This window comes from Uloborus diversus, chromosome 1 (assembly GCF_026930045.1).
Source record: "Uloborus diversus isolate 005 chromosome 1, Udiv.v.3.1, whole genome shotgun sequence".
Lineage (NCBI taxonomy): Eukaryota > Metazoa > Arthropoda > Arachnida > Araneae > Uloboridae > Uloborus > Uloborus diversus.
Window position 1 is genome coordinate 220,876,809 of NC_072731.1, and position 24,811 is coordinate 220,901,619.

At 32.2% G+C, this 24,811-nt stretch overlaps 1 protein-coding gene across 1 annotated transcript in view; it reads right to left on the bottom strand.

Annotated features, from left to right (window-relative positions):
* LOC129218834 (ubiquitin carboxyl-terminal hydrolase 47-like) overlaps positions 1 to 24,811 on the bottom strand; it is a 117,816-nt gene that overhangs the window by 53,607 nt on the left and 39,398 nt on the right. Inside the window, exons 12-21 of the mRNA XM_054853158.1 lie at positions 22,727 to 22,784; positions 20,917 to 21,147; positions 17,735 to 17,814; positions 11,917 to 11,968; positions 10,490 to 10,563; positions 9,833 to 9,888; positions 4,252 to 4,364; positions 2,306 to 2,410; positions 1,197 to 1,404; positions 257 to 375 (exon numbers count right to left, since the gene is read on the bottom strand). Coding sequence (XP_054709133.1) covers positions 257 to 375; positions 1,197 to 1,404; positions 2,306 to 2,410; positions 4,252 to 4,364; positions 9,833 to 9,888; positions 10,490 to 10,563; positions 11,917 to 11,968; positions 17,735 to 17,814; positions 20,917 to 21,147; positions 22,727 to 22,784 — 1,096 coding nt within the window. The remainder of the gene's footprint in view (positions 1 to 256; positions 376 to 1,196; positions 1,405 to 2,305; positions 2,411 to 4,251; positions 4,365 to 9,832; positions 9,889 to 10,489; positions 10,564 to 11,916; positions 11,969 to 17,734; positions 17,815 to 20,916; positions 21,148 to 22,726; positions 22,785 to 24,811) is intronic.

The window sequence follows — 24,811 nt, forward strand, 5'->3', positions numbered from 1 at the left end:
TTGGGTTCAGTGCCTCTTGTGGTCAAAATGGGCAACATATGAAGTTTCGCATTTTTCGAGAATTTAGAGAGATCATAGTTGCATTGTCTGAACACAGAAAAGTCATAAATTGTCACGGCCCATAAAACATCAGCACCATCTAGTGGGGGTCATGCACAGAGAAATTTTTAAGTACTTTATTATTTTCAAAATTATTTAAATATAAATTCTTAAAAATTTAAAAAGGAACAATGAAATATCACATTGAAGTACATACTGCAGCAATTTGGGACCTTAGTTCATCAACGGAATTGTTTGGATGACTTCTAATTGTCAAGGGGTGAGCGGCAACTTCTTCTCTTTCCAAATCAACGACATGAACTTTGACTGTTGTGCCTAGAGAGAAACAAGGTTCTTAGTTTATGTATCAAAAATAAATACAGAAAATTCAGACAATGTTTCCCACTCAGCAGATATCTATTTGTAGCTCAAGATATGAATGTGAAATTCATAGCCACTAATCACTTTTTGGTATAATGCATGTTTAGTGTACAAACATCCTTCAGAGTGTAATAGGCCAACTACATGCTTTTACCAAGTTTTATAACCACCTTAATATTAAGTATGATGTTATTAATCTTTAACTAATATAGTTGGTAAAAAAGCACTGATGGTCATGGATAGGACATGTTCTTAGAATGCAGGCAATAGACGCAACAAGAACTGCTCTCATATGGACCCCTGATAACAAGAGGAAGCGCAGGCGCCCAAAACGAACCTGGCATCAGATAGATGGCCATACAAGAAAAAAATGTCTTTGGTTGGCCAAGCTGGGGGTGTGCCAGGGAGGCAGCATTAAACTTGTCGGGATGGAATGCCACGCTAGCGGCCTCACGAGCCACTTGACGTTAAGAAAATCAAGTCAAGTCAATATAGATTTTAAAATGCTTCATCTTTTTTGCGGTGTTCCTTTCATAAGAAAAAAATTTAAAATTTAGTCCCAAAATTATGAGTGTAAGTTTGCAGTAAAAGTATTGATTAAGAGAAAACTGCATTTGGAGCCTGAAATTTTTTAATTGATTTTCACTACATCTTGTATGCTGGTTCTGTGTATAAGATTCCAATCAGCTTTACTTTATGATATTTATCCTATTTTAATCATTTCAAACAACTAACTGCACTATTATACACAATTATCATATCTGAAAGCTAAATACCTCCTGGTTTATATTCTTCGAATTTTTCCTCAGGCTTCTTTATTTCAAGCAACAAATCAAATTTATAGCTTGATTTAACACCTCCAAGCAAATCTCCCATTCGTTCATCACTACTTGCTTCAAAGGAACTTTCAAGTGAATCACAAAACTCATCATACTTCACAAGTCGGCAACAGTTGAGAGGTACGAGGCCTTCTAATCCAAGAATCTGCAATAAATACAAATTTGAATAGTTACAAAACGAATTGTATTAACTAAAAACATAAATAATAAAGTTGTCAACCTGGCAAGTTGAAAATTAGAACAATTTACTTTTTAAAATTGTACAATTTATTGAAAACTCATGTAACACATTTCAGCATAAATTAAAATGTACTTTTACTCAGTTACTGAATATGCCTATTCAAAAATACTGATTTTGGGGAAAATGGCAATTTTTGAAAACTATATTGATTTTGCTACCACGATTTTTGTGAAAGCACTGATAAATAGCAGAAAAGTCAGAATATATTGAGTCCTGATTTAATTAACAGTAAAGATAACTAAAAAAAAATATTTTAGCATAAAAATGAAAAAACTGCATAACTTTTACAAGAAATGAATTAAAATGTATGAGAAATGGCAGGAATGGATATGTGTTTGTGGTGCAATATTTTGAACTCTTAAAATCATCAAAAATATCCTTAAAAGTTGCCAAAATCGCAGAGTTTTACATTTGACAAACTTTTATTGTGAACTATGCATAACATTCAAAATATGTTTGAAAATGATCAATCTTCTCTCCAATAGTAATATTTCATCAAAAGTCGTACATTGTATAGGAAAATCAGACAAGTTGGTAGTTCTGAAATAACAAAAAAGTGATCAAGTTAACTACTGTAACTTGATCCCTTTGATGTTATAACAACTGTAGTTCATTATTTGATGGTAAAATAACAATTAATTATAATTTGTTAAAAAACGTAACTGCTTGATGCAACTATTATGAAACAATGATGCACAATACCATTACTGTCAGTTTATGGCAAAACTAAAATCCTACTGAGGAAAACTTTTAATTGAATATGCATTACATTAATAGCAAATGTAAAATGCAGCACTATACATACAGTATGAGCAGTTTCTGTTGCTTCAGCTAATGTATCATTTTTATGAACTTTTAACTTCATCTCAATCATTCGATGATGTTTTGGATGCTGACAAAAAAGCTTAATCTGAAATAAAAATGCATATGTACAATGCACATTAAAAAATATAAAAAAAAATACTAACTCATAAAGTAAGAAATAAATCAATTTATCTGAAACAAAGATACTAGTAACGGCTTTTTTGTCTGCAATGTTCTTCTGAAAAGATCTTATAAATTAATAGAATAAAGCACATATCCGGGGACATATACGCTCCGGGGCCTTCAAAAAATTTTATGTTCTTCTTTTTCACTCAGGAAAATTCCATAATTAAATAATTCTACACTTCAGTAAGTAAATAAAATACGTATTTAAATAAAAAAAGACATTTAATTGTGTGTATATAATATAAATAAAGTTCTCTGCCAAGGAAGGGCAAGAAATAAACAACAATCACATTTCAATCACAAACCCAAACTGTTCTGTTTTGTATCAATTCTTTTGCTGTTGCCATTACAAAAAGGAAATATAAAGCGCAGACAATCAATAGAAAATTATATTAAGAACATTGCAGACGAAAAAGCAGTAACCAGATGTGTTTCTAATATTTAAATAAAAAGGGGGGGGGCATTGTGTACTAGAATTTCTTGTTTTAAAAACCTTGCTATCAAATATTAAACACAAACTCAGCAAAAAATTGTGAAAGACATCTGAAATTTTTCGAATGTTCCAAAGCACTGGAGAAGCAAATGGGTTAGTAGCATCATAAAATAGCTTTATTAATCCACTTTTGTACAGCTGATTCAAAAGGCAGTAGACTAAATCTTTACTCGTATCACATCACTTTTTCATCTTGATTGAACATCTAAGTTACAAATACTGGATCTCAAATGATTAAAAATTTGAAATTGCTCTATAGGATCATAACATTCAAAGAAATGATAAATACAGCTGAAAATAAATAAACACTAAGAAAACAGTTAAAAGAAAGCACTGATCTTCAAAAAGAAGTTGCAACCATTGGAGCTCATAATAATTGAAAATTTAAATGAACCATAGGAAAATAATATTGAAAAAAAAATGAAAGTGCAATTGGAGAAAAATGTAACAGCTGAAGAAAACAATGCTCAATTGCAGAACTTTATTAAGAGTCAATGGAGAAATTTGAGGTAACTCCCAAACAATCTCAAATTTCATCAAAAAAGAATGCTTCAATATCAGACAGGTACTTTTGGTGCTGAAATTGGAAGATGTGATCTTGGTGACTTGAAAGAAAAATGAAAAATTGGAGAAAAGAATGGAAAAATAACAGATGACACAACTGAAGATATTTTAAGTAGTTTAGAATTAAAACCAATAAAGCAAACTGAAAAGCCAAGTAAATATAACAAGTTTTAAACAATTTATACGAAAAATACTGATGAGAAAAAGAAAAAATACAAGCAGCAATTTAATAGGAAAAGACAAAGGATGAATCCTCCACGGCTGATGAGCTCTGGATTCATCCTTTGTCTTTTCCTATCAAATTGCTGCTTGTATTTTTCCTTTTTTAATCATTCCACGTCAATTGACCTAATTTTTCAAATCCTCCCCACTCGACCATCTCCGATTTGGATGAAATTTTATAGAGGTGTAGATATGCCTTTGAAACTAACCTATCCAAATTTTTAGCTTCCTAGATCCAAGTCCTGAGGATCTAGGGTCTCCCAAAAAAGTGATCCAAATGGCGGATCAGCTTTTTGTGACAAATTACCATCTTTACACTAAGTTTGCAAAAAATTTTAACTAGAAATCTGAAATTTTAAACTTTCAGTCACGACTTTCATAGTGAGTAGCATTAAACATTTCACAATAGAAACTATTAACCAGAATTGATAATTTGTCATAATATAACACAGATTTGATTCTTTGAAAAAAAAAAATCATACCTTGCACATAGATCGATCTAATTCTCTAGCTATTCTTTCTTGTTCTTCTTGTTCTTGCATTGACTGCAGCAAGGTTTTAATATGCTCAGGAAATTCATCAGGACACATGCATTCTAATTTTTAAAAAAATAATCAAAAACTGAGTACTGAAATGCAAAAACACAATTAGTTTTCTAAAAAGATTAAAATGTCATAAATAGCATCTAAAGTTGAGCATTGGTCGTCAACTTTCAAAATTATGAGCAACCTTTTAAAATGTGCTCTATGACTAATAAAACTAATTATGATTTATTGTTTTTGTTTTACTTTATTTTAATTTTACAGTTAAATTATTATTTTACAGCAATTGTTTTATCATTACATTTAAGAACATAAAAAAATTACTGAAAGTTTAATACAGAACTGGAAGCAATGGCGTAGCTAAGGGGGGGTGGAGGGGGTGGTCCGCCCCGGGCGGCACTTTTCTAGGGGCGGCAAATTGACCCTTTTGATGTGGAAAAAAATGTATTTTTCAAATAAGGAAATTATGGTTTCAATCTTTTTCTGCAAGCAAAAAGTAAACCTCTTCTTGAAGAACTCAAAAGGGCAAAATAACTTTTCTGGGGCATAATATTAAAAGCCCCACAATGTATGCACGTAAAAATTTTTAGGTCCAGAGATTTTCTCTTTAGAATCTTGATCTGCAGGTGTTCTAATGTGAAAATATCTTGTTTAGACATGTTGAATCCTGCGCGAAATAATTTTACAGGCCGTCAAAGGTAGCGGCCATTTTGGTTCACTTGCTCATTACGTTTTCGTTACGTGCGTACCTATAAATTTAATTTTCGTTTTGAACTGAGATTTTTGGGGCCTAGAATGTCAATTAATGTAATAGTTACGTCATAAAAGCAGCTCTGGCTATTTCCACAATTTTTACGTGAGATATCTCCGACGTTTTTTGTTTACCATTCTAGTTACTAAAAAGTGTACAAAAATTAATAACTCTTAATGAAACCAAGCGATTTTAAAGTGTAAAATCTTTTGTGTAAATCAATATTTTTCAAGGTCACCAGCGCAGCCAGCAATATCTTCTGGAGGGAGTTTTTTGATCAAAAATACCTTCTGAAGGGGGGTTTTTGATGAAAAAAATGGTATTTTTTCATTTGTATGGTTTTTATTTTTTTTTTCAAAAAATACCTTCTGAAGTGGATTTTTTGATCAAATATACCTTATGAAGGGGTTTGTTGATCAAAACAGCCCTTTCATATGCATAAGCTACTGTATTAAAATGTGCATTCATGTTAAAACCAGGGACTATAGGGGATTTTTCTTCCCCCTATAGTCTGAGGATGGAAGAAACGATTCAACGGTCACAGAAAATTGCCGGAGAAATTGCAGGGCAGACGAGAAAAAGTATATTGCAGAGTGGAATTTAGAGCATCATGAAAATTTAATGATATGCAATGCGTTTGGCGTACTTACTAGTTCTCAATTAATGGATCACTGTGAGAGTGTCACGCATCATTATTTTTATAGGCAATCGTAGCCAGTATTTTGATGCAAATGTCAAAAGACTTGTTGATTTTATCTATCAACATATAAATCAATATCGGATTTCTGAAACAGGGCAACTTGACAGCTTTCTCACTAAACGACTTATGAATGGTAGTGTCAAGATTTGCCTTCTCAGCGTCATGAATATTATGAATCATTGATTAAAACAGTACCGTCAGTTTAGACTGGATACAGTTTGTTTCAGAAATTGTCTGATTTACTTTCGAAAGTCAACCTACCATGCTTTGATGCACACAGTTCTTCATAAAATATCACTTCTAAGCTAATGGGAAAGAATCAACTTTAACAAGGTTGCAGAGACATGAAAAAAGCGAAAGAAAGGGAAGAATGAAATAAAAATATTTTAGCTAACGACTTGTTTCCAACGAACAAATTATGTGATGGTCAGGGGCGTGCACAGAAATTTTGGGACCCGTCACAAATGACTTTTCCGAGCCCCCTTCCATAGTGTTTATCCATATATTTCACCCCTAGTTTTAAAACTATTGGGCCCACTTCAGGCTCAGGCCCGAGCCAACAGGTTTCTCTTCTCCCCCCTCCCCTTTTCACGCCCCTGCTGGTGATGGGTGATTCACCTACCAAGCTAGATTACAGAAATATCTGTTGCCAGAACATTTTTAATTTAAGTATCCCCAATAAAAACTGCACTCGTTATATATTTCATGTCACAAGTCCGCTAAATAAAGAAAACTTTTGGCGAAGTTATCAGCAATGTTCTGCACGGATTCATTTCTGTATGCTCTTATTATGAACTTCATGTTGTGTTCGATAGTTATTTGCAGCATTTTGTGAAATAAACTGAAAGGATGAGAAGAGAACCAACTAGAGTGCAACAAACCTTGCTGTAATTGACAGAAAAACACTAGTACCTATGCAGATAGAAACTTTCTGGTCTTCAGTATCAAATAAGAAAAATTTACAGTAACTAGCATGCAAGGAAATAGAAGAAATGTCCAAAAATGCTACATTTTCAGCAATTGCTAGCGGTTTAACAGTTAGTGAAGAAGCAATCTGCAGTACTTTTCATAGGAGATTTAAGCCAGATCATTGAGGAGCGTAAATAGAATAACTCATTATAAGATGCAGATCTACGAATTTTTCCACTTATAGACTGGGCTGATAAAAATGGTTCAAAAAGAGTGGTTGCAGCATCAAATGATACAGACGTCCGTCGTAGTGCAATAACATGCAATGCGAAAACAGATCGTAACCTTTTTTTAAAGTAACTAATCTTGTATTTTTCTTTTACTGTGTTTTTGAAGAAACATGTATGTGATAAACACGTGTTTAAAATGAGCATTTTGGATTATTTATTATATTTTGTAAACTTTTTAGTAACTAGAATATTCAATAACAAATGTCAGAGATATCTCCACGAAAAATTGTGGAAACAGCTAGAGCGGCTTTTATGACATAATTAATACAATAATTGACTTCCTAGACTCCAAAACTGCAGTTTAAAATTAAAAATAAAGCTGTAGGTATGCCTGTTGCGAAAATCGTAATGAGCAAGTGAACCAAAATGGCCTCTTTCTTTGATGGCCTATAAAATTATTTCGCGCAGGATTCAACATGTCTACCCAAGATATTCTCGCATTAGAACACTTACAGATCAAGATTCTAAAGAGAAATTCTCTGGACCTAAAAAATTTTACGGGACTACATTGTGAGGCCAAGACTATAATGGACAGGTTAATTATTCCTGAAAATTTCAACTATTCCAAGAAAGTGACATCACAAACGAAGAAAGAGTGGCTCAAGTCATTTCAAACCAAAATTTCCCAGAAAAATATGCGTGTTTCAACACTCAACTTTATGATTGAAAGCTTGATAATAATAAAAAATTCTCTACCTGACTTGAGCCGCACTTTTCTTTGTTTGTGGTGTCATTTTATTGGAATAATTGAAAACTGAAGGAATACTTAAACATTCCATTCTGACCCAGAAAAGATATTTTGTCCTTTTGAGTGCATTATAAAACGTGTATAGTACTTTTTTAAAAAAATTATTTGGACTGTAGAGGTTACTCCAGAAAGAAGAAAACAATGAACTTTTCCAATTTTTTTTATAAGAAAAATCTAATGCATGGTTTTGAGGGAGTTTCTTGAAAGTCTGCTCGTGAAACAAAAACTTTCCCCTTTTTTTACTTCAGGAAAATGGTAACAAGAGTAAGAAAAAGAGGAGGAGGTATAAAATGTTACACGAAACATTTTATTGCTCATCACACTTCATATGTGTCAGAGTTTGCTCTGATTTCCCACTCTAAAAGAGTTCTCTTCTTCAAACGAAGTATAAGTGATTCCCATTTTCTCACTTTTGAAGATTGATATTCTATCCGACAATTTTGGATCACATGTTAGTCTATTCCTTATGAAAGGTAATCGAATTTCATTTTTCAACATTTGGTTTAGACCCTCAACTTATCCAAACATAGTATATAATGCGTTTTAAAATATTCAGTTTCAAATAATTTTGGTTGGGAACCTCTCCCACCCCCACTCTGTAGTCTAATAGTTCGAAAATATGTTTAGGCGGATGAGAGCGCTTTAATATTTCATCCCTTTTTCTGACATCACCAAAAATAGTTCAGAAATACGTTTTTAGACCTCAATTTAAAAAAATTTCTGGGCAGAGCCCCTAACCCTGCCATTTCCTCTAACGAAGCAAACACAGCCAAAAATAAAAAATTATGCCTTTAACTCTGAAAACTTTCTTGAAGAAAACTTCCGCCCTCTCTTGTAAAGTCTCAACATCTAGCTTAAAATTACGTTCTTAAAGCTTCGATACTTCAATATCAATTTGTGAAAACAGCATTTGAACCCTGACTGTCCTTGGATCTTCTAACGTGATCAAATATGGCCTAAAATACGTTTTTAAGACTTCAATTTTTGGAATTTTTCTAACAGAGATATCTTAATCGCTCCCCCCCCCTTACCTAACGTCTCCAAAAATCAAAACTGCGTTTGGAAAACTTCAATTTTGAAAAATTTCTGGGGGAAGAACTCTTCAACCCTTTTCCTAACGCCCGCAAAGATAGCCCAAACTTTTCTTTCTTAAAAATTTGCGTGAGTCGGAGAGCTCGCTAACCCTTCCTTCTGACAAATAGTCTAAAATGAACCTCAGCTTTAAGAATGATTTTTAGAGGGAACCTCCCTCTGTCCCCCTCTTCGTTCTAACATTATGAAACAAAGACCAAACTCTGACGTAAACTACGGAAATTTTTCAGGAGAAAAACGCCTGGCTTCACAACATTTTTTATACCATTAGAGAACCCCTCAACGTCACCAAAGACAGCCTAGAATTGCATTTTTGAGACTTCGGTGCCGAAAAATTTCCACAGAAAGAACCCGAACCTTCCTCTTTCAACCAAACCACCAAAGATTCCCTTAAAATTGATTTCAATTTTAAAAACATTTCAGTAAGAAACCTCAGCGCCCCTCTCTCTGCTAATGCCTACAACTGCATTAAAATAAGCATGAAATTGCGTTGCCAAAAATAGCCTAAAATTGCATATTTCACAGCTGAAAATTTTCGCATTGAGTATCCGACCATTCCCGATTTCCAAGACTTCTCTTAAATAGCCTAAGCTACATTTTAAAATTTCGTAAAATTTCCTATCGCTGCCCATCGATCCCCTAACGTCAACATAAAAACACTAAAAGAGACTAATTTTGAAAAAAATCGGGAGCAAGCCCAACAAGCCCTTTCTAACAACCTTACTAAATTTAGAAATTTTCTCCACACGTGGGCCTCATCCCCCACCTTTTTTTTTCTTTTGAAAGTATATAGAAAGTAATTAAGTCTTATTTTTCCTGCAATTAAATTTCTAGTTTTGGTTTAAAACCTCTTACAGTTTTATATTTTTGCTATTTCACAACGAAAGGGCAGCAAATTGAGGCACCGCCCCAGGCGGCAAACACAGTAGCTACGCCACTGACTGGAAGCATAAAAAACAATTAATAGTGACTTTTCCAATAGTTAAACTACCAAATTTGAACCTTTATCAACTCTTATAAAATTAATTTACCTGTGTTTTTCTCCTTATCAATCTGGCGGTACATCAACATGTATGCATTAGTAGAACTAAAAATAAAAAATTAATGAATTTATTCTAAACTGAAGAACTTTGAATACAAGATATTTAATAATTGAATTTGAAATGAAAAACTAAAATATGTAGATTCAAAACGAAACAAAGCAAAGCATTCAAAACCAATAAGTAAATTTTTAGATTTAGTATTAAGAATGCATTTACTTCACTAATATAAAACTTTGAATCATAAAATAGAAAGTTTGAACAGAAGAATAAAGAGGAAAGAGAAAACTTTTACAACATATGTTGTTACTTATATGAATTTACATATTTGATATACAGAATAATTATCTGCCCGACTAAGAACCTTAACATTATTAGTCTAATGTACTGTTTTTTTTTTTTTTTTAAGAATATTCACTGTAAAATTGAAGTGCAAATTATTCAATTTTAAGAAGATTACTTCTGATAAAAATGTATTAACTTTTTGCTTACAGCAACAAACTAAGTAATTTTTTTATCAATACTGCTAAGCATGCCTGTTTTAGGATATATAGTGAGATAAAAGTTTAATTATAAAAAAATAATAGTAAGCTCATGATTTCAACGTCATCATATTCAATAAAACATTTTAAATGTTTGTGATTATACCTTGAATAGGCACTAGAATAATATCCTCGAGATGGACCACCACCATAAGTTTTCTGAATATCATCGTAAGTAATCTAAAAGAAGAAAACAGTTCTTAATGGCAATTTTATATATTGTCCCCTCAGCGCAACAGTAGGATATCTTAGTGTTATTACTGGAATTAGATATCTTATAGTTGCTCTGAGGCGGCGATATGCATGTAGAAATACTAGGTTGAGTCAAAAAAAAATTTTCGTATTTTCACCTACAAAAGTATTTCTTGACAGCATCTATTCACGAAATGCTCAGGCGCTAGAACTGGGCTGGTGTTGGATGGCTTCCAGCAAAACTTTGTTGCAGACAACAGATGGCCATCCAGATCTTGGTTTCTCTCTTGAAAGGTCTTATCACCTTCCTTGAAATGCTTAAACCAATTTTGAGCAGTGTGCTCATTTACAGAATGTGAACCCTCAACATCATTAATTTCGTTTGCCGCTGCCCTGGAGTTAAGACCTTTTTTCCAGAGGAAACGCAAAATAACACAAATTGCTAGGAATTGCTAGCTTATCTGCCATTTCAAGAGACTGCAATGTCTACATAGGTACGAGAAATCACAGCAACTGATAAGGATTATCAAAGTCAAACTCCGCTCTACCATTTTAGATTAACTGCGCAGGAACTGTAATTTGCATATGTTACATACAGGCCTGCCAATACAGGACAGGGAAAATACGAAAAAACTTTTGACTCAACCTGGTATATAAAATAAGCAAAAAAAAAGATATTCATCAGCTGATATTACTTTGGGATTATGGCATAAAAAGAGCTGAAAATCATATAAAACATAAAATAACTTTTCAAAACTTATTTATCAAAAATTGTGTGACAAGGAGTTGTTAGCAAAAATTGCACCTACATCAACGTTTATGTCACCAGGCTTTACTGTTTCCCTTCGAAGAGTATGCCAAAAAACAACCACACCAACTCTTTATTATTATATTTATAGACTAGTGTAATCCGCACGGCTTTGCCCGTAGTTGAAAATTAAAAAGTCATTCGGTTTGCCTGTATATTTACAAATAATGGATGACGAATTTCTCGCCAATTGGCTATGTTCATTCACTCTCCTATTCCACGTCATCATAATTTCATAATTTACTCGTTTATCTTATGATAATTTTGCTCTGGACAATGTTCTTAAAATTGAAAAAGAACAAAAACGAATTTTCGAAAAATCGCTTCGAGGTGCACACCCCAATGCTCCAAACTAACTTTGTGCCAAATTTCATGAAAATCGGCCGAACGGTCTAGGCGCTATGCGGTCAGAGATCCAGACATCCAGACATCCTCCCAACATCCTGACAGAGATACTTTCAGCTTCATTATTAGTAAAGATAGATCAAAAATAGGGAATAATCTGCAATCATAAAATATGGGAAAATTCTTACCTTGGAAACTTGGGCATCATTGAAGCAATACCATTCACCTCTTTTAAATGACCTGTAAGCATACGATAATATGAATCCTCATATATGTATAATAGCCAATTTACTAATAGCAGGGATGAGAGTGGTCAGAGAGCAAAAAGGAGGAAATCCAAAAAAATTTCGTAAAAGGGATGATATCCAAAACCACATCAGAATAGAACCTAGAAGCCATGATATTCAAAAATTCAATAAAAAATGGCTAATTTACCAGATTTAAAGATAATACGTATTTAATTAAGTATAAGTAATAATTTTGTGTAGTTTGCTGCATTGCACTATTTCTTGCAAGTGTTTATTAATAAATAAATCTAAAATTTGAAAAAGAGGCAACAATTTCTAACCCCTGAGTTATTGAACAAAGGGTTAGGGGGAGTCAGAGGTCAATCTTGGCTGCATCACACAATAGTGTCAACTTTTCATATTTTTTAGAGAAAAATATTTTTTTTTCATTAAAAACGTTTGAGTTTTTTGTGTCAAACGAATGAAAACATAAATTTTAAATTTAGGTATGTTTGTAAAGTAAAAATTTACAACAGAGAGGAAAATCTAAAATTTCTCTATATGTGGTAGAACATACCTTTCATAGTAAGAATTGAAAATAAATAAATATATATGTATATAAACGATTGGCTATCTTTTTTCTTGCAATGGAACCCAAAATTTGTCTTTAAAAATTGCCTAATACGATTTCGGAATCAAAAAGAACAACTTGCAGCGGCCTCATTTAATCATGAAATCACAAAACTTTTATAACAGGCCTGTAAAGCCTAAATGGTTTGAGATTCACCATAAATATTTTTTACACTTTCTTAAATACACAAAAAAAGTAACCATGCCAAATTTCAATAAAATTCGAGACTGTGGGTGCTATGCCACATTTTTTGATTGACTTTTGCATTTTTTCCACAATAAATTAACGAAACAAAAATATTATTGAAAAAATTATTGAAATGATGAATAAAATAAGCAGATATAAGGTAGTATATAATGAAAAGCCACCCAACATTAAAAATAAATGAAATACTTGCAGGATGCAAAAAGATTGAAGTCTCAAACGAAGCATGCAAATTTCGGCGCAGCACGTGTTTGACATCGTTGACATGATTCCAAAACATACGTTTTTGGTAGACATCGCGGAGGATGAAGATTCGAGAGAGGAAAATAGAAAAAAAAATAAGAAATCGAGGACCGAAAAATTTGAAAATCTTATTTTTTTTCCGATTTTTGAGAAAAATAAGGGCTGAAAGAGGCAAAAAAGGAGGAAACGGAGGAAAGGTTCTAAAAATCAACAGAAAAAAGCCGGAATTCCGGCAAAAGCCGGAAAAATCTCATCCCTGTAATAGAGTAACACTCCTGACATCACTAACAATGAAATTCGCCCCATAGCATAATAATTTGATAATATTATTTGAAAATATATTTGATATTTTCACTTATATACTTGAACTAATCATTTTCAGTTCAAAATAGTCATTTTTAACACATTTTCAGAAATCCAGTGACAGTGTTACTGCTTGCAATCAGGCTTGGAGCAATCGCCGATTGTGTAATCGTAATCATAACCATAATCTGGCAATGAAAACACTCGTACCCTTGTAATTGTAATTCTAATCAAGTGTTACTTGCATAATCGTAAATACTAATCTAAATTTCAACAATCGTAATTTATTCTTGTAATCGTGTAATCCTGACTTGCTGCAACTGAAAACTTATCAGCTGAGATTCTACAATGGTATAATCGTAAGTAATTTTTCAAAGGGGTGGAATCCAGACAGAAGAGAAGACACGACTTTAATAGATAAATAAGCGAAGCTACCGCGTTGGAAAGAGAACAATATAAATAGTAGTAGCCATGGGCGCCCATATAGGGGGGCAGGGGGGGCTTGAGTTCCCCCCCTAGAAATTAGAACTTCCTTGAATTTGTAATTTTTTCTTTGTAAAAATGAAAAAACATTTGTTCTCCAGCCATTAATGAATAAGTAATTAAAAATGTCAAATTTTAATGACTCTAATATGTCCTGAAATCTGCTTCCATGGGGAAAATATCCTGCTAAACCATGGTTAAAATATCTGAGCCCCCCTTACAATTTTGCATATGGGCCCCCATGGTAGTAGCATATGTTTTCAGTTCGAGAAAGTTTTGAAAACAGTTATAAGGCTTTTGGTGTTTTTTTACTTTTATTCACAGAAGATGTGTCACCAAAACTGCCTTTAAAAAAAAAATAAAGAAATTGCTTGCACTTTGGGAAAAAACACTTCCCAGTTTTTGGCCCACATTTCCAAAAGTGATAATCCGCACATAAATAATAGCTGATGATAGAGTAACCCGCGTGTTTCAACAATGAAACTCGCACCACTGCATGATAATCCGACAATATGTTTTAGTAATGTTTAACACGCAGGGAATAAGGCCTTATTGTGACAAGGTAGAACTTGATGCTGTAACTTAACTGTTTTACTGGTAAGACTGTCATTTCAGGGGAATGAAGAAACGAAAAAAATGGTCAACAATGAACGCTACTTACTGGAGTTTAGGGCTAATCCACTGGAGTTAGGGTTACTCATTTCAAGTATCAAAATACACCAAAAAAGCAATGGCTAAGTTAAAATATAGAAGCAATTTTCCTCCGTCATACCTTGACAGGCGACTTACTAATTTTTTCATAAAAGAGAAAATTGAAACAAACTAAAAGCTTATGAACCCAGCGCACCAAATGGGCATGATATTGATCCCCTATAATACTGGGGATCAAACATTCATGTGTACCTATTGCTTAGTAAATTGCACTTTTGCGCATCATCGGCTCCAATTGAGCGCTTGTTCAGCATTGCTGGAAAATTTTACAATTCTCAGAGAATGAGAATGAAACTTGACAGTTTTAAAGCATTGGTGCTACAGAAATGCAATAAAAGCTTATTTTAAATGAAGCATTTATTTTTGAACATTTACTTTCATATTATTCATTTATACTATCTGAAGGTATTTTAATACTATGCATGTTTTACAAATCCTGCATTAAAAAAAAAGAGTTTTTTTTCTCAATTATTGGGCTGAGTTAAATAGTATTATATTAAAAGTAGAGAATATAATGTAGAAATATAGCACATAAGTTTTAGAAACCGCAACCTCTATAATTTTGGTTGCATGCAAAATAAAAATGAATATTTAAATCACGTACAATATGCATTATGATGGGGCAAGCCATTTAGATATGGGATATTGTCAAAATAGTTATGTATTTAAATGCACAATCAAAAATCATAACTTTACAACTGTTATGTAGTTACTGCAAACAAGCAATGAAAATAATATATACAGTTGGCTCTGCTTAACGACGCTCTATTTATCGACTTTCTCTGTTTAAAGGTGACTTTTCACGGTCTCGGATGCATCACTCTAGTTTTAGAAGCATTCTATTTGAGAACAAATTTTTGTGGTCCCCTTAAAATTGTTAAATAGAGAGCAAATGATACATGTGCATGTATTTTTCACCCACGAGTCTGTAATTGTAATCAAAATCGTAATTGGCACATCATAATTGTAATCGATTATGTTTTAAAAATCTAATCATTGCTGTAATCGTAATTATGTTTTGGCAGAGGATTATAATTGTAATTGTAATCTCCTATTCGTCAAGCTTGTAATGGTAATCGATTACATTCTTTTATAATTAACTCCAAGCCTACTTGTAATACCAGTATACATTGTCCCTGCCCATGCCCCCACCAGAAAAGGACATTCGCTGTTCTCTTCATTTCCACTTCTGAACTATTCAAAAAAGGAAAAAAAATCCTGATTTTTTTCTTTTAAGATTTTGGGAGGTGTATTGTTACTATGCATCAAGTCCTCCCAAGAGGGGAGGGGCATTGCTCCCCCTCACCCCCCCCCCTTAAATGTGCCCAAGATATATACCATATGAGTCATCCGTCAAAAGTGTAATTTTTCTGTCGCATGCCTTTTACAGTAAAACCTTTAAGGAACAATTCATTTAACTGATTTTTTATTTCATCAAAAATATATCTATTTAAACCTTCCAACATTTTTTTAATAATAATTTTTATTTTAGTATATATTAGGTTTACAACATGTGAATTCTCACCTACGTGTCACGTCACACACCTTGCGTGACTGTTTATGTTGCTTGATAACTTATTTACTTAAAAGTATATACTTATTTATTGATTATTCCTTTCACAAGTGTCAAATACTAATTGTGTAAGTATGTTTTATTTTTTAATATTGTGTTTTAGTTCGCTTTAGTAGGACAAGAAGTCATGTCACACAATAACTTCTCACTTCCGTTACCTTAAACACAAAATACCATTCCTCATTAACACGTGGCAGTAATGACATAAAATTTTATTTTCCATGATACAAGGGAACCCCCTTGCTTATTTTCAGCCATAGTTGAAGTTGTGAGATTTTTGTCGAAAAACAAAAAGATAGATTTTGCTTCAAAAACTTAGTATGGTTATTCTGACCTCTCACGTCTGTGAACTTGAATTTCAGGGATGTAGATTAATGCAAAAAAAGAAGTGAATATGTTTTCATATGCTTAACATGTGCAGATTGTAGCAACAAATAAAAAAAATTCCCTGAAAAATGTCTCTATTAGGCCTATATTAATGGAAAATTCCTCACCTCCGAGACAGACCTTATCAGTGTCATTATTTCTGAAGTGAAAGTAAATGATGGAGGAGAAATACATCAATAAGAGGCATTCTACCAAAATTATAAATTGCCAGTATATCCTCATATTTACTACATACTATTTTTAACATACATTTAAAACTACTAAGCCATACTTTAATTAAGAGAGCTTCATATTATATTCCCACTAATCATCAAAATAGCTGATTGTTTGCACAATTAACAAAATGACTACCAACCAAATGACTTTGATATTAAATTGGCCTCGATTTTTAAACATTATATGTTTTTTTTTTTTTTTATTTCTATGAACAAGGCATTTTTTAAATTTTTTTTATGAGAAATAATTGGAACTTCGCTGGGCCGTTACTTCTAGTAGATAACACTTTCATGCAAGAATGAAAAAAAAAGAAAACAAAAGGTTTTGAAATTAAAAATATATGTATATACTAGCTTACCCGACGCGCGTTGCTACGCCAACAAAAAAATGCATCATTATACTGATTTTCAAGACAATCGGTTGAACGGGGCAGAAGTTGCTACTCTGCAGTGCCACCTGGTGGTGAGTGGCTTCAATGAGCATATTATGCACCTTCTCCGTGGAAAAATACATATATATATATATATATATATAGCAATTTTCATAATAATCGGTCCAGGTATCAAATGAAGCCGTGACTATACTCAAATTTTGTACTCACGCAGTTTGCAAGATCAATCAATCGCTAAAAGTATCAAATAGAAAAAGTTTTAAATCCCCCCGTTGCATGAAAAGCCATAAAACAATAAAGAAAGAATTTATTTGTTCAAACTCAAGAAAAATGGCAACAACTTCTTATCAATGAGATCTTTCACGCGAATTAATTTCTGCAGCCGATAATTTTATTCGTATTTATCCAATGGATTGTGACTTAAATTGGAATAAAAAAGAAACTATCGATCGGATTTTTTTCGAACTGGTCTATAAAAATTCCCAGTACCAAAAATAACAAACGGTGAAAGTTTCAGCCAAATCTGCCGGGTAGTTTTTGAGTTCACGGATGACATACAGACAAACATTCATTTTTATATATATAGATAAACAAAATAAGATTTTTAAGACATAAAATTATTTAACAAATAACTTACTTGATGTATGCATAATAATGACCTCCATTAGCGCTACCAGAATGAACCATAATTGAAAATAATTCATATACATAAGGACCCTGTGAGAGGAAAAAAAGAGAGTAAATTGCAGATAACATTACAATAACAACATATAAATTACAAAGAAAAAGAAAATCTGAAGGATTTTTAGAATTAATTCTAAAAATTCCAAAATCTCAAAAAAGTACTTTTCACACAGAACATTTTACCACAATTTACTGGTTGAATTAATTGTATCACCAGTAGGTTACATTTTGGGTTTTCAATTTCATGATTTTCAATGACTTATGCTTGTACTTGCCATACCTCGGGGGATGCAAAGTTTTCAGAAAAAAATATTCATTTTTCAAAAGAATTGTTTAAATTTATAAATCATTAAAATAATAACCATTTGAGCTATGCCTTGCACATATGTTACTGAAAATTCAAATTTAAGCAAAATGCAATGAGATGAGGTGCAGTTATAAGTAAGAAACAATTAATGTAACATATGATTTTCATATTCTATAGCCATTTAAAGGTACTTAACTAATATTTTTGGACCAATATTTTTTCTTTTCTAAAAACTTTACAAATTTAAAATAAACACTGGTGAAAAATACTGATAATTTTTACATGTGTCTACCACCACCAAGCTTTTTACACCAAGCTTGAATCGACTTGGATACAAATGGACTAAAATTTTCAATTGAGCTTGGTGAAACATCAAATGTGCAATATTCAATTACACCACATTAAATAGATAGAAGAAGGAGCAAAAATAATGGTAAATACATTTTTTTTTTAATTTTCACAGGTAGAATCATAGTAAACAAGAACAAGCAAGTTTTATAGAAGTAGATGCAGTTAGATTTCAAAATGTGTGAAAAATTTTAACTTATACGTAGAAAACAGCAAGAATGCATAATTTGTGCGGCCAGTTAGTAAAATTTGGTATTATGTATGTTATATTTTTCAAAATGCATGACCAATTGTAGGTTTCTATGATTTCAGAGCATTTTTTGCTGAAAATCATGATTTATCAAAACAAATTTCGATCATGTTTGAAAACCATTATTTTCCAGATGCACTGATATCCTGCACCAGGTATAGCAATTACTTTTACTAAATCTCTAGACGTTCAGGGACAGTTTCTGTAAACTTCAATTTCTGAGTCGGCAGGTGGATTTGTTTCTGTGCATCTCGAAAAGCTTTCTTTTTCACTGAAAAATATTATGTACCCAAAGAGTAACAATACACCTTTTGCTTCTAATTATGCATCCATGAAAGGAAGGGTTAAATATTTTTTCATTCATCTACGGATTTTGCTTATTAGCACTCATCAGCCTGGATTAGAAGTGACTGAGCTGGAGTTAATAAGCACGAAACTGCAGTCTTTGGATGGAATGACTGAGCTGGCAGCGTATTTCATGTATTTCTGCCTTAGCCCTGGCTATAGGGGGGTAACTTACTAAAAAAGCAAACTCTGCTTAATTCCAGCAATGTTTTTGTGATTTGTAAAATTTCTCTAACATTCTGAAGTCAATAAAAATTTAGTGATGTGTCAAATTCTAAGAATCAGTGAGAACGGCTTTCTCTTTCTTTTTTTTTAATTTGTGGAGAAGATAAGCCTTTGTAAATTCTATACTATTTGTTAATGCTAAAGTTATCACTTCAGAAATGTACTTCTGAGGACATTTCAAATTAGCCAATTTAACTAAAGCTGAAGAAGAAAATATTAAAAGCGACAACTATAACAACAAATATGAACAATCCTCAACATGCTTAATGGTTTTTGATGGGCAGAAAACTTCCAAAGTTTTTTTTCTATTTGTGTTCTGAAGAGCGCAAATGACAACGGTTTTCTGCCAAATTCCTCAAAAGCAGTAAGATAATAAAGTAAAGAGCAGTAAAGTAAGAGCAATAAGTCAAAGTAAATAAACCAACTTCTTTGGGATTCTATAAAATAAAGCAATTACATGCATGATTTTTTGTGATTTTGTTTTACAAACTCATTTTTACGAGCACTTGGGTTTCTACTAGAGCTGAGCGATGTAGGAATTTCTGAATCAAAATGCATCGCTCGCCAACCTTACATAGCGATGTAGCAATGCATCACAATGTACCATTTAATCACAATGTTTTTTTTTTTTTTAACTTAAACTTGCTTGCTTAAATTTTACAAAATATCCAAAATACTAAAATTGTATATCATTCCAGTTGCAAATTAACCGATTCCAGCACCAGAAAGAAATTATTTTAAATGTAAAGCAGTGCTAAAAGCGCAAGTTAGTGAAAAATATTGAAGACTAATTTTGAGATTTAAAATCAGCCTGTTTTTTCAATGCAAAAAGATGGTAAGTTTCATATTATTGTATTGAAAAGTTCCCTAAAAAGGATTTTATAGTTTGTAAAAAATATAAATAATTTAATTCTGAAAATTTCCACCAATATATCCTAAATTATATTTAATCTAACAAATTTAACAAAAATAGAATGCCCAAATTGCAGGAGGCAGGGGGAGGTTATATAAGGCATCTCAGGCAAATTTTGCTTAAAACGGATCCAGTTTATATTTGTCTTTCAAACTTTTGTAATGCCACAAAAATAGGAATGAGTTGTTTCTCAAAATTGTAGGATTTTCTTATTTACATATAACATGTAACTTTTTTGGGGGTACATGGGTGTGAGGGGGGCAGTGACACTACGAGTAACCAACCCGTGTGACACCTGTGCTAGGAACTCCACAGCTTGTGACACCAAAAAACTTGTTTGCATTTTTGTTGCTATTTTTTTCATTAAATTTACCTTTTTTTTTCTGGCAAGCGACTATATACGATAAATTTACTAGTTCATTAATATATCTTTTGTCAATAACTAAACACATGTGCATCTCTTACATGTTGTGGGAGAAATGAAGATCTAACTCCTTGCATCTGCATTGTTAAGACAGATTGGAGTGACACACTGCTAATTTAACATTAGTGTGAAAAATTGGAGATTAAAACGGCAGCAACCCTGACCGGTATCTGCACATCGAAGCAGTATTGATGCATTGGTTTAGAGAAAAATTCTAAACTGGTTTAATGATGAGGGATGCACACTGGTTTTTGGCAATGCATTGATGCATGGTGAGTGAACACATTTTATTTTACGTTGACATTATAAAGTAATTACTGCACCTTTTCCATGCACTTTTTCAAATTCCTTTCATTAGTACACAATTCATGATTATTCTCAATGGATGATGCATGAGGACTAACATCAATTCCTTCATCATCATCAGGGAGATCATTATCACTACAAGCTTCAGGAGACAGTGAACAACCAGTTTTACATCCACTAGCAAAACAAGCCCCTTCATCATCTAATGCAGAACCACTATCTGTTGTGTCACCATCATCAACTAATTCCTGTTCAGATAGTGAGGTCAGAGAAATTAGTCTTTGAAAAATAAATAAATAAATGAATAAGAGAAAAATAAAAACCATTGAAATGACTAATATTAAAGAAAAATTTTGCCACAAAAGCATTCGACATGACTCACCCCAAATAATAAAAAATCTTATAAGTTCTTAATAACATAGTATCTACTTTTAAAAACTAGCACAACAAAAAAAACATATATTGATTTCATACAATTTAAAAAATTTTGAATTATCCATATTTTATACAGATGCCATTCATTGAAAATTATTTCATAATTTCTGCAGCTATGGATAGCCATCTATTTTATTTTATTTTTATTAATATTAATATATCCTAATAAAACTAAACTTTATCATAATAACATTCTCAAACAAGAATTTAAGTTTATTTATTTTTCAACTAAATAACAAGTATAATATTCTATTTGAATTTTAAACATGTGTTCTACAAAATAACTTTATTATAACCACATTTTCAACATTATTAGCTATTAACAGACCTAAATGATACAAATGCAGTTGAATTTGGTTCCAGTGATGTCATTTATAGTCTGAAAAGACTTTTATCAATATCAAAAAATTCTGGTCATTTCATTTGCCTATTAACCCCCTAATTTTAATATGTGTCTATACATCAAAAATATTTCAGGCCCTTGAATGAGATAAAAGTTCTACAGATTTAAGTATACTGCCCTGCTAAGCACAAAAGTCATATCTGCACTTCCTATCAAAATTGAGTTATTGCAACGAGGTGGGTCTTCTTTACTAATAATAAAGCTGAAAGTCTCTTTGTCCGGAGGATGTCTGGATGTCTGTAGGATGTCTGTGACGCGCATAGCGCCTAGACCGTTGGGCCGATTTTCATGAAATTTGGCACAAAGTTAGTATGTAGCATGGGGGTGTGCACATCGAAGCGATTTTTCGAAAATTCGATGTGGTTCTTTTTCTATTCCAATTTTAAGAAAAAAAATATCATAAGATGGACGAGTAAATTACGAAATTATCATAACGTGGAACCGTAATATGGGCACAAGCCAATTGGCGAGATACGAAATTATCATAACGTGGAACCGTAAGATGGGTACAAGCCAACTGGCGAGAAAATTCACCATACATTATTTGTAAATATACAGGCAAACCAAAAGACCTTTTGATTTTTCTATTACGGGCAAAGCCGTGCGGGTATCACTAGTTATGTTATATTTTACCAGAATACAATGCTTTGGGGCTCATTTGTAAATGGGAAGTAACGTTTTTAAAAAATCTGAAATAGGAAAATCTAAATCAAGTATATGGTGGCGTAAAACTTTAAAAAGCAGTTCCTCATTTTGAGCTCAGCTGCAGATACAACTTCTATGCTTAAGACGGCAGTGTGTGTATATATATATATATATATATATATATATATATATAATGTAACAACAAAACTTATTTTATCAAAAAATAAATAAAGTTAGAAAACACCAATAGAATTGGTGATGCAGGGAGTGCATAAAGACATTAAATATTATTTACAGCAATAATTATAGTAAAAATTAACTAAACTGCTTGTTCAATGACTCACCAAGTTGGCACCAGTTTTGATAAATTCATTAAGATTTAAAATTTCTGGAAAGGAAACCCTATAAAAAAGAAATAGAAACATACTATTTATAGCACACATATGATGCAGAAATACATGATAAAACTTAATGTTTATAGGGTTGGTTGGGGTAAGTGGGACCCCTTTTGAGAATAGTCTGTTTTTTGAAACCTTACATAAAAGTTTTGAAACAAAAAAAATTTAACTTAGTCTTATTTTATCTTGGACATTATTAACAAACAAATGTCCATCATTATTTTCTAAAATAATGCTTTAAATATTCTTAACGAATATATTTTTTAAAAAATCGGGTGGGCAACCCACTTACCCCATAGTAAAGGGTAAGTAGGTGTAACCCTTTTATTTAAATTTAAATAAAGCTAATCTAAAAAAGGGGTAATCTAATAAAGCTATCTAAAAAAGGGGTAAGGGGATCTTATATGATAAAGTACGTAAATTTTTAGTGTAAATTATTTTTTTTGTAAGTCTTTTAGATCTGTATCAAGGAAAATTTTTAAATGAAAAACAAAACAATTTCTTTTGTGAAATTTATTGAAAGCCTATAGGAACATATTTTACTTTTACATATAAAGGTGTGTTTAATGAAAGTAATACAGTTGATCAAGATCAATTTGAGTAAATTTACCAAAACTATAAGTTGAAAAAGAAATTGGAAACACTAAATGACTAAGCCTATGTAAAGTTGGCTAATGAAGAACCAGTATGGGTTCATCCTCAATAATTATTCCAACATCATCTACACTATGCCAATAAAAAGTGTCACTATTTCTATTCGTTCTTGCAAATTCATCAGTATTTTTTAATTTGTATCATCAACTTCCAACATTAAACCTACTTAAATCTTAATGATTTTCTTTCATGTATGTTTTACAAATACATAATCACCAGCTTTAGCAGTTTTTGTAGCTGAACCATCAATTCCTACTATGTCATCATAGTTGTCTTGTATTTCACCAATACAAATATTTGGTCAGAGCTGCTTTTAATTTTGAAATCCCCATTATTATAAGGGGGCCCACTTACCCCGTACGACAAAAATGTATGGGGCAAATGAGACCCCTCTTCTTAAACACTTATAAATATTACTAGCAAAAATACCCGGCGTTGCCTGGGTCAGTAATAATTGTGAGAAACAATCGCTACTTTCTTTTGTTTTCTGTTTTAACTGAAAGAACTCAAAACACACCGCTTTGACATCATTAAAAATTGAGCTTCATCCTTACCCATAAAAGTAAAACAGCAATAAGTATAAAGGACGAAAGAGTATTCATTTAGAAACGAAAGCGCAAAGTGAAGCATATAAAAATTTGAAGAATTTCCAAAATATATCTAACAAAAACAAAGATCACTAAAAAAAACTGTGAGCTTTATTTACTTAAATAGTACACACAAAAAAAAAAAAAAAAAAAAATGAAAAAAGAAAAAATGCTCTCTATTATGTTTACCTAAGTGTGCAAAAAGTGAGTTTCCAAATGTTTAAATGACTTTAGACCAGCGGTTCCCAAGCTTTTTAGTTGTGCGGCCCACCAGTTTTTTAAACAACACCATTGAGGCCCCCTAAGTACTACATATTACTTGCACATCCGAAACTTACTTCTTCGGGGGGGAGAGGTGCTCATAATTGTCCTTAAGTAAATAATATACCGCATTAGGATTGAAAGTGTGTTAAAAGCAAAACTCTAGAGATGTTAAATCTCCTTCTTCCCTCATGCTTCATCACTGATATGGATATACTTTCAAAGAACAATTTTCAAAATAACTTTTAAGAATGAAAATAACTTGATTGCATTCATTTTGCTAATCCAAACTCAAAAATAAGTCATCAAAGTTAAATCTCCATAGGATTTTTGACGTCGTTTTTTCTCTACGAGGGAGTTGATATCTGGATTGAAAATGGATAGTTTTTAATCTCAAATAATGCGTAACATTCAATGCATTTCTTTCTTATTATTATTTTTTTTTAACTGCAATGAAAAGTCTTCAAATAGGTAGGTTGTCGAAAAGCCCCTCAAGTGTCTCAATTCACTGGTTACTAATCTTGCCAGT